A 16,546-nucleotide genomic window follows, 5' to 3' on the forward strand; every position below is an offset into this window, starting at 1 on the left:
CTGCCTAGTGCAGGAGAGGCTTTTACAGCTGTTACTAAGACAGCAAAATTGACTGTTCATGTATCAGAACTAAAGGAAAGTATTGGACCTGAATGGCCTCACGAAGACAGGCCATCTCAAATCTTGTAGGAGTGTGGTCGATTCATCTTGGCAATTAAAATAAATGAAGACTCCATTAATCGGACCCATACCCCTACAAAATTGGCGCGACCCGAGTGAGGATCGAAGAACCCATTAATCCGGACACATCCCCTCAAAATTGATGCCCGCGTGTGACGAACGAACCACCTGCAAACTACTTTCCCAAGAAGACTGAAGAAAGGAAGCTCAAAGAAAAAATATGTGCCTTAATCTGTATGGACCACCTACAAACGGCCGCCTAAAAACTGTCATGTTTGGAACTTGCAAGAAGCCAGCTTTAGAAGAAAATAATCTCATCGAAAGATACGTGAAGAGACGCTCCATAGCGTCAGCAAAGCATTTGCTTGGAATTCGAAACACGAAATACAAACAAGCGTTGCCGATAAAGACATCACCACTGTTTGGAATCATGGAAAACGAAACGGAATTATGGATTTCACAATAACTGATTCTGCCTAGTTTATCAGGTGAAAATCTATTATACTTTTAATATATATATGTATAATTATTAAAATACCGACCGAAAGGTCTGTAAATTGTTTTAGTGCGACTTTTTATTAAACCATTATGTATCGCATTTCGCAAATTATGTATAGTCTATATCTATGAAGTCTAAGCTTAAACATCGATCGCACGATATTTTGATAAATGTTAAAAGAGCTTAATTTTTGTGCTTGGAGCTCAATAGTTTGAAATCAACGCGTTAAACTTGTCAATCACGATTTAATTTTGTTGTGCACGAAATAATTTTGTGTTAAATTTCCGAATTCTTTTAAACATTTGGTACGTTTTGGGTTTTTGTCTGTTTTTCTCTCATCACGCAGCCGCGTTTACACACGAGTTTAAATACCTCGTATCAAAAAGCATAATGATTTATCCACACGCGAAACATTAGCTTTCAAATCACAACTTTAGGAACACCCCATTTCCTGCCTTTTGTTGAAAGCAATAGTGAATAAGCAGCAACTTCAAAGCGTATTTTCTTGTGATGCGTCGTTATTTTAAAACTTACATTGAACGAATTGTGCAAACTAAAAAAAAAAAAATGCAAATTTTTAAGGAAATGTTGCTCAATGTTAAAAATCAAAAGAATTTAATTTTGTATTGAATCGCAAAAGATGTAACGTGAGTAATTACAAATTGCAGTAATTAATTGTCTCAAACTTTAAGTGTAACCTGTCGCGCCTATGTATATATATAAGTATAGAAAATATGTGTGTCTATAACCAAAATATAAATAACTTGAATACTGAGTGTTGCTACAGATAATTTCGAACACACATCTGCCGGAAAAATATTTTGAAATTTCAGAAAACAAACACAACAAGCGTTGGACAAAGCGATAGATCGAGATGCAACGCGCAAAACAACGGCTTCCTGGTGACGTCAGAATTGCAACGCACCGTGCAGGGATTTTCTCCTGCAAGCCGCACAGATTTCCTAAAAAAAAAAAAAGCCACAGCAAACTGCTCTGGCGTGTCGATGAAACACATTTCAAGCAACCAGCGAACGCTGATATCAAAATCCTCCTTGCCAGTTCAGGCACAAACGAAAATTTTCTCGAGGAATCAGGAATCGAACCAAAAACAATTGCGCAAATGCGTTGAATGATCGGACAATTTCGCGTCCAATGCTCCATAAGCATTTCACAACAGCTGAAACACAACACACGAAAACAATTGGAAAAGAATGTCATTCCTATATATTCGAAATGACTGCAAAACCTTTGCAAAGGGAGTATTTGTCGCAACACGTCAGCACATCAAATTAATTCTTTGTTTTATCGCCTTAATGTTGCGTCATGAAAGTTTTTGTTTAAATTCCATTGCCGATATCTCTTGCTAGAGTTTGCAACGAATGCCTTGTTACACCAATTTTTATGCGTCAGAGCTGTATGTGAGGTGACGTATATCCGTTTAATGTGAGCGCTTTGTTTTGAAATTCGCCTTATTGTCAACAATCCATTATTTTTAGAATCGTCGCCAGTTACGTCACAATGTAGATCGAAGCGCTTTTGTTCAAGCCATATTTGGACAAAAATATTATTTCCGTCTATAAGAGTCGAGAGAAAAAGGTTTAGACCACGCCTTGTTGTCACGTGATTTATTATTGAAAATTGTAAGAATATCTACGTCAATATTTCCTGTGCATTTTAGAAATATTTTCGCCAATAAGTATAGTGACACAATCGAATAAAAAATAGTATCAACCAGTATCAACCAGTATCAACCAGTATCAACCAGTATCAACCAGTACTGCCTAGTGCAGGAGAGGCTTTTACAGCTTTGACTGAAGACAGCAAAAATTGACTGTTCATGTATCTGAACTAAAGGAAAGAATTGGACCTGAATGGCCTCACGAAGACAGGCCATCTCAAATCTTGTAGGAGTGTGGTCGATTCATCTTGGCAATTATATAAATGAAGACTCATTTAACCGACCCGCGCACCCCTACAATACTTCTGTCGACATTTTGACCTAAGATGGCAAATCAGAAATAAATCTTGCGACGCCAATCGTAAGATTTGATTCAGTTTTGATCAGTTCTTGCTTTTCTACTGTCTGTGTCTTTAAACCCTAATTTTGAAAAATTTTGACTAGTCGATTCGTAAACGCAAATGCGACTAAGTACCATTAAAAGTTAGTATTTTCTAAAAGTAAGTTGCCTAAACCTCAAATGGGATAAACAATGTGACTTGGATACATTTTTAGCATGAGGTGAAAGTTTCACTTGGACTACTCTGGTAATTATACTGATTGCTTGTTGATATGTATCAAAATAAGAAAATAAGGTTAATACTAGAATTACCGGTGCAGTTATTTGCATCAATTTTTGATTTTTAATCAACGTTTCGGCCAGTTATACAAGTCGCCTTCTTGTAGGATATATAATGCCTGGTAGAAAAAGTTTATATATTGATCTGTAATTGATTTTGAATGTTACGGAATAGGGTCGTTGCCCCGTTTGACCAACTGAAATAAGTCAGGCGATAATTGCAAGAAAGACATTTGTGAGCTTCGAACACACGGCCGTGACTATTTTTTGGAAAAAAACAACAAAACAGATAGGTGCTACCCAATTGTCCCGTTGTATCGCCTGCGGGAACCAGACTAGTAACCGCTGCCTGCTGTACCTTGTTTGTACAGCAATGAATCATAGAACGGGATCCCCAATTTAGAATCAACTCGAACGTTATCACACGTGTATATTTGTAACTGGATCAATCATTTCTCGCTGGCCGACGGTAACATGACGAGGCAACAAAGAGTTCTTCTATAATATTGAAAAGGAAAAGTTTCGTTGGCCGGTGCGACTCCTCAATTGGAAGAGTTGTGAATGAACATACCAGTTGTAAATAAGCCCACGTGTATACGGGTTACCCCCGGAATAGCTAGAACCGAAATCAGTTGGCCCAATTAGGATTGTAGTGAAAGCTCAGGCTAGAAAATCAACTAGCCTGCCGTGAGATTCGAACTCGCGACTTCGGCCATATAGTATTCCGGAAAAGTGTCTTGTTAAAAGTATGTCGTAATCGCTTTTCAGTACTGCTCAAGCAGGGCTGGCCACAATATAAACCCCATGTGTTTACCGAAGTGTTATCAGGTGAAAACTGATCTGTTTTTCTCAAACTTCATAGACAACGACTGGGGTTACGATTTTGACCTGTATGGTTCAAGTTCTGCAGCTGGACATCAAACCATCTATCAGTACAGAAGACAACAACACGGAGCTTATGGGAGCAGATTAACAACCACCCGATACGATTACCATAATAGCTTCAATCGAGAGGAATATATAATCTATGCAGGTGTGTATCAAATAAAGTTAGGTCCCGAAAAGCTAAAGTGTTGCTTACACGTTATTGCGAAGTGAATAATGTAGGTTTACTGTGATACTTTCGTAAGAAATAATGTTTATTCTGAGAAAGTCAGCTGTGTCTGTATTTGACACTTGCCTTTTTTACTACATTAGCTATTACCAGGGCTGCGGAGTCGGTTAAAAACAAACCGAGTCAGACTTCCGAGTACTGACTACGACTCCGGCCAAATGTACAGATTTCCTGGAGTCCTGAGTCCGATCGGACTCTATAGCCTGTATTTTACCTATTTACGTAACTGAAATAAGATGGATATTAACCAACTCGCTCATAGGAATATCATAACACAACCAACCAGTCTCCCACCCACCTACAATACGAGTTCGAACACTTTTTACCATTATGCTATTGCACAATTTTGAAAAGTGCAGCTGTTGTGGGTGAATGGGTTATATGAAACCCCTACGAGTGGATTGATGAATATCCTACCTTTATGTGACTATATTAAGGTAGAGTTTCAGCAATCCACTCATAGGGGTGTCATATAACTCATCCAACCACCACACGTGGTTGAGAAGTATTTTAGCATATGCTAGGGTTGCCAGCATATGAAAAGGTCTTAAGGCCAAAATAATAAAAAAAAAGGCCAAATGAATGTTTACCCGTTTCTATTAAACATAAAGTGATGAAAGTACAAATTTACAACTTAGGACTAAATAATAATAAGTAAATATAATACACTGAAACCAGCTTCAAATTGAAATTACAGTAAATTTCTAGTTTTTGTGCAAGCTTGAAGTCAACTATAGGATAACCACAATAATAAATATAAATTATGCTTTTTAAATGTAGCCTATATATTAAATAGGTTAGGTTAAAACAATAGAAACAGATTACAACTTAACTTGCATAGCTACATATTTATAATATTTATTATTATGCTTACATGTTACAAAAGAGATTCTTTTGTGAAAAACCAAAAAGGTTTTCTTGCACTGTCGGTGTGTCCAAGAAGTTAGACACTGCTATACGCTAACAAAAGATTCTTTTGTAACAAGTCTATGATGATTAATGTTATTTACTCATCACAAATTTACATATAACATCACAAGGCATCACTATAACGGTAATTTTAAAAGTATTTGCAAAACAACTGATTTTTTAAAAGCGTCGGTAGTTGTGATTAGACTACCGATAAATTGAAAAGTGAACACCTTACGTTTCTGTATCCAAGTTTCGAAAGTTGACACTATAATTCTAAAATGATGTCTATAATATTCATATTTTCCGATATTTTATGAACTGTAGTAGATTTTAAATTAAAAAAAGTCAAATTCATGGAATTTGGCCTTAAAAGGTTTGACCAAACTGAACAAATACTTTAAACCAACTGTGAAGAAACTTCTTAAGTAATAAAACAAGGCATTATTGGGATTCAGAACAATTCTTTCGGGTCACATATGGCTTTACTTGACTTAGACAAGATATTATTTAGTCAAATGACTTGGATCAATCTTTAATGTTTTAATTAAAAACGTAAAATAAATAAATTATAGGTTTATCATTTGCTTTTTAAACGGAAAATATTTTTTGGGCTTTTGTCACGTTTTGGCGTTTTGCTACGCAAAAACGGCTCGGAATGAGGTGACCTTACTTAGTTTAATACCCAGACTTGACTTGGTCTGGAAATAACTTGACATGACCTTGACTTATGTACCATAACTACAAAGACTTGGACTGGAATTTGACTTGACAATTGTTGAGGAAAGACCTAACTTAGACTTTAGTTATTTTGTAAATGACCCGGTTACAAAACAGTAATTATTTCTTTTTAATATATTCGCTTACAAATGTAAGATAAAATAAACCTTATATTACAAATATTGCCCCATTTTAATGAATTAAGTTAAGCAAAAATTACCATGCCCATATAGAGTATTACAACAAAGTATAATACTTAGGTAAACATATTATATATATATACAGAATTCAGTATGTAAAAGTGACTTATCACAATGCAAAAAATAAATTACATAATATCAAATCATAAAATTGTGAAATTAGTTGCAGTTTACAAAAAAAAATATATGCTTCTGTCACAACAACTATCAAATGATTCCTATTGTATTAGAACATTTCTTTTAAACTATATTCTCAGTCTTGTAAGGTTTGTATCCGTCGCTTTACGTTTCAAGTAATTCTTAATTTTGGCAAACATTCCGTCAGAAGATTTTGCCTCCTGCGTTTGCCGGGTTTCGGTTCGAACCCAAAGTTCTTGGTTTTCCTTGTTTTCTTCTTCTATCTCATGAAAGGCTTTTTCCAGGGCGACGTTCAGTTCATCTGGAGGCGTACAGCCGACACTCAGGGACCAATTTTTGCGAATATGAGCTTTCAGCTTATCGTGAGTCCCAGAAAGAACTTCGGGCCAGATGTATTTTCCTTCAGTGAACTATGTAAGAAAAATGTAGAGCCTTAAATCAGGTGTGCAAAAAAATAAAGTTTAACTCCAACTGAAAGAACTTGGATCCAATAATTTACCCTGTAAGTTTAATTAATTTAAGCCGGTTAACTATTAGATTAAAATAGATTTAATTATCTAAAAAGATGCCACAAATCAACTCGTTCCTGCACTCATTTAACTTATCAAAGAAATACACTGCAGAGAGTCATTTACCTTAAATTTGTTTAAAAGGAAGTTGTTAAGTAATAGTATTTTGCTGGTCAAAATTTTAAGTGATAAAGTGTACTTGTTTGTTTTTGGCATAGCAGAATGATTTAAAATCAATAGATAGCATACCTGCTTCATATATTTAATGTAAGCTGTCACAGCTTCTTGAGTTGCAGCCTCCAATATTCCTTTCTAAAAAATTATGGCAATATTTTACTGAGAATGAACAGTAATAATTGTTTTTACAATTATATTTAATGTATACTCGTGCCTTGAAACAGTGGAAGTTTAAACTAAATTACAAGAACTAGGAAGAAAAATAATAATAAAGGGTTACCTGTGCATCCTCAATGAATTTTAAAATCTCACTGAACTCATTCGAAATTGCCTCTTTAAGGTCATCAACATATTTATCTGGTGAGCCACCCGACTCCAAAACTTTTTTTTCAAAAAATTCTTTGGCATTCTTCATGCAATTATCATGATTGCTTTTGACATCATCAGTATTCACGTTTTCTCGTAACAGCTCCTTAAAAAAATTAATGGTTGTTGCGAGGCTTTCCACTTTTCTATACACGGGGTAGAAATAATATGAAAACAGAATTTTAGTTCCACATCAGAATTTTAGTTTTACATAATTCCAAAATAGTAGGATAACATAAACCAATCGACATGATTCTAGTACATCGGCAAACCCAATGTAATTCATCCGGCCCGCCGCCTTTTTGACAAACTAGACAAGAGTCCATTTCAAATAAGCCTACTTTTTGACTATTTTACCTACGTAAGTGCAAAAAATTTTCGCGCTTCGCGCATATGATCTTTATACGTCCGGTACGTTTACCTTTGGAGGCTGTCTTTTGAAATCGATTAGTGCTTCTTTACCGTTGCGCCGTGGAAGCTTGCCAAGTGCGTCGCGGACAAACGGAAAACGTATTCAAAAATATTGGGCATATATTATTTACACTATTTTATTTTCGGCAAAGTATAAAAAAATTGTTTTATTTTCATTATTTTATTTTCGGCTTTATTTTATATGTTTATTATTTAAGTATTAAAAAGAAATGCCGGTATATCAAAAAAATCGCGCTCGCTTCGCTCACCGGGTTCGCCTGGACACAAAAAGGTTAACAACACTGAACTAGATTAACTATGAAGGTTATCTCGTTTCTTCGAAGTTGTTTTAATACACTTTTCGTTTGAAGTATGAATGACGATGTGTGGACTCGCATTTTTACCAAACAGACGATTTTTTCGCCTTGGCGCCAACACTTTACTGCATCCTTAAATGTAATTAAAAAAAAGTGCAAAAAAACAAGAGGCCCGCCTGATTAAAAGTTGTTCTAACATTTTAATAACACAATTATTAGTTAATATTTTGTGCGGCCCGCAGAGACCTTTTTGAGTTTGGTTTGGCCTGCGACTAGAAAAAGGTTGCCAACCCCTGTTCTAGTACAAAATGCTGCAAAATGAAGTAGGAGCTTAAGCAGTTAAAAATATTTCGTTAATTTCTGGCCATGATTTGTTTCACATTGAAAGGATTCACCTTCATTTCGTCCTTGTACTGTTTTAAAGCTTTATCCTTGTAGGCTTCAACGTTTAATTCCTGTAACAAAGCAAGTATAGGTATTAGGATTCAAGAAGGAAATATGTCAACCTTTTTTTTAATTTAATTTAATTAACTATATAGAATTAGATAAAAAATAAAAACTATGCACATTTTCGAATGAAGTTACACAAAAAAAGTAAAAGCTCGCCTGAGATGCAAGAGTTCTTCTTTTAAAAGACTGAAATATTTGTGTTGTTGTCTGTTCTAGTTCATCATTACATTTAATTTGAGTGTTATCATCACAACTGGATAGAATTCTTTTCATAATAGGCCTTGCTTTTGCTAGCGAATTCTCGTGGCATTTTTCTAGATCTTGGATTTTTTCTGTCGGGTTGCCAAGATTCTACCAAAATAAAGCATACAACTATGGTTTAAAAAAATTCTTTGTGTATTTATGGCACTACTATGCGAAAAACTCAAAACTTACACATGTCACTGTTACCATTTTATTATTGATTTACAGTGTTTTAATGACAGTCATTGAGTTGACTTAAGTGCACTTAAGTCACTGTTTTTAATTGACTTAACTTGACAAAAGTCTTTTGACCAAAATGACTTGACTTGACTTTTATTACTTGAACAGTTAACTTTTATGTCAATGACATGACTTGAAATCGACTTGACTGGGGCTTGACTTGGGCCACCAATGACATAGACTGGGACTCGACTTGTTATTTTTGCAAAAGATTTGACTTGGACTTAAGTTATTTTTCAAATGACTTGACTTAGACTTAAGTCAGTTCAAAATGACTTGTTCAACAACACTGTTTATATGTATACAGCTTACCAGGTTCATCTCTTCAATGTACTTGCTTTTTGCTGCACCCACTGCTTGATAAGGAATGTTGCTCTGTAAAATACAAGGGTATAGTGATATTGAGAAACATTTTTTCTATTGGGTCATTTTGTGTTTTGCATAATTTTTTTTGATGTTTTTTTTAAGTATATCGATCCCAACTAGTACTTTCAGCTAGGGTAATTATAGACAGCAGATGCCATACAATATAACTGTGTAAATGTTAATAAACTGAATTATTTATGCAATTAAAATTAACAAAACGTTGCTAATTTATATAATTATTCTCCACTTTAGAACTCTTTATATATGTAGAAATATTTGTCATTAATTTTCTTGCCCTGTATCTTTCATTGTTTTCGTATGATGTGGTTTGTTTAACTAAAATGTCCTTTTGCAGTTGTTTCCTTATGTCCATCGCAATTTGTGGTCTGGATTCGTCCGAGGTAAAAAAGCTGTCAAAAGCAGAAAACGCAGATTTTTTTGCTTCCTCATTAATCGTGTCTAGCTCTTCTTTTTCAACAAAACCTCCTTTTGTTTTCTTTATTAAAAACATTGATTTTTATGTGTTATGGTATACCTACATTTTATTCAAAGTACCTGCAAAATGGTTTAATAAAAATATTCACAATATTTTATCATCTGATATTCAGTAAATGATAATATATTTCGTATTTCCTTTCTGATTTTCTTTTCATCAGTATATTCATGTACACTGTATATTCATACATATATATTTTTTCATAGTGCAAAAACACGCCACTTACATAGTTTACTTCTTCCTCATAAACTCGTTTAGCCCTACTTGCTTGACGTTCAACCCTGGTTTGATATTTTTGCTGAACATGAAAAAAAATCGTTACCATTGATTAAAGGGTACAACAATACACTTTAGGCTCTTTGTCAATTGCTAGCCTTATTGATATATTTTTTTTTGCTTTAATTGCAATATTAATTTGTCAAATAAATATTTTTTAGTTGTGCCAAACGTTTTGTTTTTATATTTTTTATGATATATTATTTCACTAAAAGTCATCCAATTCTGTGTAACGCAGTTTTTTTTTTTTTTAAACTTTGAAACATAAACTATGCTCAACAACTGTACTCCAACCTTTGATCTTTTGTTGTTGATATTATGGTTATGGTAAATCTTGTTCCATGACTGGTAAAGCATGTATTCTATTGTTTTCACAAAGTTTTTATCAGTTGTGCCACAGCTGAATTTGTTTACACATTCTCCGGACTTCAACTTTTTGAATTCCCTAAATATTTCCTCTAAAGTTTCATCTTCTAAGAAATCTACTTCGGATGACTTCTGTTAAAAGAGATATATGAATACTGAGAAGTTGAGTAAGTTATGCAAACATTTTAGTATTACAAGATTAATGAACTAATCTTAATAAAACTGGTCTGCACAACAAGAAAACTATTTTCGCATGTTGGTGTAAGCATTGTTTTATACAATGCGACAGAGTCAAATTTAAACCCTGGTATAGTCAAATAGAAAAGTGCTTGTACATCATGAGCAGCATGCGGTTATGTTGTGCAGGGATGATTTAGAAGTCATGTAAATTGGAATAGTTGCAATATCCCTTTCTAGTAAAATGGTAAAATTCGGTAGGAGGAATAAGCAAAATAACATATCTGAGAGGCATATGTAAATCATTAACTTTTTTTAAGTATATGACATCTTGAACAACCACAATAAAAATTAAACAAATATTTTATCAAACAACTTCGAAGCATACCTCTTCCAACAAACTTTGAAGTTCAACTCTGGAATCTGCAATAACCTTATTGCATTTCAACGTATGAGATTTCTGTGAAACAACATACATAAAAAATATGACACCAAATCCTAAATTATACACTCAACTTATATTTTGGTAAAAGTAATTAATCTGGCAGATCCAAGTTACCAAACCCCGTTTAGGTTTGGGAATATTACCTAAAATATCCTTGTTCTTATTCCTATTATAACATGATTTTACCTTATTATTAAGATTCACATTTTGGAATAGGGTGAAATCTTTGGTCAGTTTTTTTTCAAGCTTAATTTGAAAAACTTCAGCTGTAGCTTCTTCTCCCATTTTTCGCCGATTGTGGAATAATTCCATGACATCGTTTTTGATTTTGCTGTGTTGCCTATTCAGGTCGTCATCAGAAATATGGTTTTCCTCAAGCACCTGTTCAAAAATTTCGAATTAATACTCTCTTTTCTATAATAAATAAACGAATATTTCATATTAAATTAAAAAATGTATATATTTATTAAAAAATGAAATAAATCCATGACATATGTTTTCATTTTGTTGTGTTGCTTATTCGGCTTGTCAAATATGAAATAGTTTTACTGATATTTTTTGTACCGTTTCCATCCATTTTTTATAGTTCTTTTGACACTGCCTCACAGCATTCAGCCAGTAAGCATCAGTTGACGCCTGTAAACAACATTTTTTTAGTAACAAAATTTAGGAATTATTTTCTTAGTTTCATATACACGAACATGTATAATAACAAATAGATACCTAATTTAGCAAATAGCGTAAAAATTATTAAGGAACCTTTAGTTCTACGATTTATCTTTATAGCAAACTGATTTCTTAGAAATTTATTTGTTGGAGGGATTTTTGGTTTGTGATATTTATATTGGTTGATATTTAAATTCATTAACATAATTCAAAAATTATTTTGAAATACTAAAATCACCAACAATAGTTTAATCCTATTCTCAAAATGATCAATCGCAAAATCAGGAAGATTTTTGCATGTTTTGCATGCTTACTATTCTGGAGAAATTACATTAATCTAAAAGTCTTGTTTCGCTAATTAACTAAAAAAAACACTTTTGCTTTACCTTAAACAATGTTGTAACTTGTGGTATATCATCTTTAGTGAGTTGATTCATGTAGGAAATTGAATAATTCAGCAAATCAATGCCGGTAACTTCTTTTCCATTTACTTTTTTAATTGGAATGTTGGAATCAGAAAAAATGTAATCCATTAAAACGTGAACCTCGTCTAAAAACTCTTCCCCTATTTCTAAAAAAATAACACCTGCCTATGAAATATAAATCTGACAACGTCTATGTATATCTTAAACCTGCAGTTTTCTTAGGGTATGTGCAGTTTTAAATAAGTAATTAAAAAAAATTGATTAGGTATTTCTTGTGTTTTTAGCCAAGTAATGTATGGGCGGAAATATTATGAAAACATAAATGTTGTACTTTTTGAAATGAGACGTGATATTAGGCTGAAATAAGGCGCATTTAAATTATGTGGTACCTTAGGATTAAGTTGCTCAGTAACTTTATCATAACAAAAACACATTATTAGTTTTTTTTATGTTTTTTTAAGAGTTTTTTTTTTCACAAAGGCCTTTTAATAAAGGCCTACTGGGAAAAAACATGTCTCAGTTTGTGAATGAAAAACAAATGGTATCTTGGCAATTTTTCTACCTTTCAATTTGCAAGGTCCGTTTTCTTTTCCACGTTTTCTTATTGATTTATCTGGTTCTGGCATCAAGAAACATTCTTTCTTTTCAAATGATTTTTGTATGGATGTAAGAATGTTTTTAATTTCTTTCTCATCTTTGGAACAAAGAATTTCATTAAGATAGGTCTTTCCTGATTCCAGCCCGTAGTTCGTATCTCCATCAGACCAGTCACGAATCAAGAAGAAAAGAGACTGCATAAAATTATATAGTATAAAATTTGTGCTCTGCAAGTGTTATATTTATTGGTCAAATTGTAAGCACCAGAAGCTGAATTTATTTCTGATATAACACACAGATTGAGTATAAAACAACAATTATTAATTGATTAAATATAATTTTGTTTTCTAGTTGTAAGGCTATTTGAATTTTTCTAAAAAAGTTAATCAATCATTATAGTTAATCATTTTTGAACTGCACTGCTATATGAAAAAATAAAATAAAATCCTAGAGCTCTATGACGATTCCACATGGTTTGTGAAAATACACACCACAGATATATAGTCATGACTTTAAATGTTTAAAGGAAATATTTACCTGGAATGCTCTGATATCATTATTTTCGGCTTGAGCCAATTTGCCGAATTCTGTAAACAACTAAAACACGGTAGAGTTTAACCAACCTGATATTTTATTTAAGATTTACATTAATTATTTATAACCTGCAATGCTTGTAGATCGTTTTGAGATACAACCTGAGACAAATTGTAGATTTGCATTGAGCTTATTAACATGCTAATAGCAAACACTAGAGAATTTCCCTGCATCGTGGTATTCGTATCAAAAGTACCTTGAGTGTCCATTAGGAGGATAGCAACCTGTACATAACCGAATAAATGTAAGTCAAAACTAAGATTTTTATTTTTCCTAATTAGTGGACTTTACTAACTTTAGAAAAAAGTAAACATTTTAGGCTCAAGTGTATGTTTTTAAGGCCTCAAGTTTATCAATGAGTATTAAAGAAACCTATTTTATCATTCAAAAAACTCAAACTGAATATGAAAATAAAAACATATATTGCATTAAAACTGTTTTAAACCTAAAATATATATGATTTTCTCTATAACAAACTGCCTTACAACTTTTTAGTTTGTGCATTACTATAAAGCATTTGTTTTTTTTAAAGGTAAGTATTTTTTTGAAAAATACACAAATTAGCATCTCTTTCTTTATTTTAAATAAATATTATTGCATTTCTGCATTATATTACAATTAATGTTCTTTGTATTCTATTTTTATCTTCATTCTATTAAAAATTACTTTTCCAAATTTAAATATTTAAACTGAAACATTATACTTCTCTGCAAAAAATTAAAAATGTTTATTGGCAGAGACCATATTTTTTCAGCAATAAAGTAAGTACAACAATAAAGTTGTTGTATAAATGTTAAGGTGGTGTTTCTACATCATTACACCTGCAGGCCAATAAAATTCGGTATTTAAAGGTTTCTAACATAAACACGATGAAAAAGTGTACCGGTACCTGTTTTCCATTAATATCAACCATGAAAGGTTCGGTCCAAATCAATATTCCGTGTGTGTCTCTGTCCCTCCCACCTCTCCAGGAAAATCCTTTGTCCAATATTTTTTCTGGATCTTTTTTCCATTTGATATCCTAATCAAAAAATAGGAATATTTTTTTCATTTAATGTTTTAAATTGAACATATTAAAATGATGAATTGGGTTGTTATCCTTTTAATGTTATCAGTTGATTATGCATAATCATTTAATATTTTAAGCAAAAACTATTTTTCATATTATTTCACAGTTTAAATTTACCCGGCCATTCCACATAAACTGAAGAAACAAATTCAACATGAAAGATTTTCCTTTTCTAAAAGGTCCAGAAACAGAGTAAAGTGCCACAGGATTTTCTGCTACTTTCGGTTGTGTCAGAACCTTTTCTAATTCTTCCTCATTCAAAACGTATTTCCCAGAATCATTTTGAGTAAGAATCTGCACGGCACGGTGTTCTGCCATTTCTGTAATAAACAGTCTGTTAGATTTGACGGTTAAAATTGCAACTATAAAAGCTCTTTTATATGCAAATTCAAACTATAGGATTTGTAACATTATACGTGATAATACAACAAATCACATAACGATATATATTTTTTGGAATTGTTTAAAAAGCGTTTCGCGAGTTTCCAAACCACATTAAAAATGTTCCTTAGCCCAAAATGCAAAGTTGTAAACAGGTCATAGTCAAGTCATTTGGAAAAACACTTTAACTAATTTTCAACAAATAACAAGTCAAGTACCGCGCGTGATTTACTAAACAAAGTCAAGTTTCCATCAAAGACATCAAAAGTGATTCAAAAATATTCAAAAGTGATTCAAAAATATTAAAAATGGTAAATTTATATTTATTCTGCGAAATAATTGACAAACAACCATCTAAAACAAACAAAACGTCTCAACAAATTAATGCAAAGTCAGGTCTACATTTAAAAATCCAATAAAAAGAAAGCGGTGGCCTAAGTGCACTTACTCAAGTCATTAGTTAAGTCTTTATTCACAGCCCAAAGTTTCAAAGAGTAATAATTCACAATGATTTCGCTATCGGCTGCATCGTAGGCTATGTGGGTAATAAACTTTTGAACAAATAAAACGATCTTATCTGCACACAAAATTGCGCGTCTTTCAGAGTATACTGAGCAAAAATCTTACCTAAAGGAGAAGTTTCTTTTCCAAACGATGTCGTTCACCTTTACAAGTAACTACAGAGAAAGCAAACTATACCTAAGCAATGTTTAAACGCACTTTTATCGTTAAGTGGGCAGCACACGGCTAAAAGCGACCCTTAAACTGTTCAGTTTGCAAACAGCGAAAGCTATGCGCTTGTTTGTCGGCGATAAGGTTAATTAGTTATTAGGGCAAACATACAGGGCGAGGAATTAGGCAGGAACGAAGCTAAATATGGAGCCATAAAAAACCTAAATCGCCCATATCGAGTTCACTGTCGCAAATAAAGAATCGTGGTGTGTTTGCTAGAAACTACGAAAGAATAGGTTATTAAAGTTAAAACGATTGAACTTGTCGTAGGCTGCTGTAGTAAAACAGGGCAGAATCGGCAGTGCAATGGAAATACGGGGATTAGCATTTTTGCACAATGTGCGCAAAAAAGTACACGCGAAAATGTGCAAAAACGTGAGCATGTTTTAAAATTCCTTCAAAAATGTTCGCACTTTTTTAGAATGTGCGCGCATTTCGAAGGGTTTTTAAAAATGTTTACACTTTTTTAGAATGTGCGCGCATTTTAAAGGGTTTTCAAAAATGCGGGCACAATTTAAAAACAGGCAATGCGGGCACAATTTGTGCCTCTTCTTCCAAGATATTTAATGCCTTTTTCTTTAAATATAGGATATTGTATTAAAATGTCTACTTGGGCCTTTTTAGATTGGGTGCAGAGCGACACTAAAATATTTCGGGCCCTGTGCATATTTTGTAATACTGTATGTAGCCTAATACCATTGAACAAATGGGATTCCAGAATAGCAAACATTTTCGATAGCTGTTTGTTTGATGGCTTTAGTAAAGAAGCATTTTTTATTTTAACGTTATTAGGCTTAGTCGTAAAAAACAGTGTTTTTCAGTTTTCTTGTGGATTAGTTTGATTTTAGCGACGTTAAAATGCGTTTTTGTGGCAGGTAAAATCATAAATGGTCCTAATCAAACACAACGTTAGATCCTAACGATATATTTAAACTTGAAATCCTAAAAACAGTACACAAATTTCAAACAAAACACTTACCGGATGCCTTCTTCAATATGCTTGTTCCCCTAACTAGTATACACTCTTACAACACACGACTACATGATCAGCAAAATTATTTCCGTTCTCAGGTAAAAACTGACTCGGGAAAAAATACATTAGGATATTTAGGTTCGCAATATTGGGAAACCATCCCTTGTAATGTTAAATCACTGCCCTTTAAATCTTTTCGTACGATCGATAAAACAAGCTTACTTTGAATCCTACCTCGTGTGATCACAACAAACCAAAACACCAAAAGCTAGC

General features: G+C 33.1%; 1 protein-coding gene across 2 annotated transcripts; it reads right to left on the bottom strand.

Moving 5' to 3' along the window:
* Nucleotides 1-4,751: 4,751 nt before the first annotated feature.
* On the bottom strand, nt 4,752-16,546 carry LOC146139314 (uncharacterized). Of its 2 annotated transcripts, XM_083392165.1 has the most exons (20): nt 16,280-16,546; nt 15,196-15,245; nt 14,305-14,507; nt 14,008-14,139; nt 13,187-13,342; nt 13,062-13,121; nt 12,490-12,718; nt 11,889-12,073; nt 11,401-11,472; nt 11,023-11,217; nt 10,780-10,851; nt 10,143-10,346; nt 9,799-9,870; nt 9,372-9,572; nt 9,023-9,085; nt 8,384-8,578; nt 8,173-8,232; nt 6,964-7,155; nt 6,756-6,818; nt 4,752-6,407 (listed from the first exon to the last, which is right to left on the bottom strand). In XM_083392165.1, exons 3-20 carry the CDS (start codon nt 14,503-14,505, stop codon nt 6,105-6,107), a joined length of 2,655 nt encoding a protein of 884 aa, XP_083248291.1. In that variant the 5' UTR covers nt 14,506-14,507; nt 15,196-15,245; nt 16,280-16,546; the 3' UTR covers nt 4,752-6,104. The 2 variants fall into 2 exon arrangements, with proteins under 2 accessions (XP_083248291.1, XP_083248289.1); XM_083392163.1 differs by lacking the exon at nt 15,196-15,245.

The sequence above is a fragment of the Ascidiella aspersa genome, chromosome 6, assembly GCF_963924565.1.
Source record: "Ascidiella aspersa chromosome 6, kaAscAspe10.2, whole genome shotgun sequence".
Taxonomy (NCBI): Eukaryota; Metazoa; Chordata; class Ascidiacea; order Phlebobranchia; family Ascidiidae; genus Ascidiella; species Ascidiella aspersa.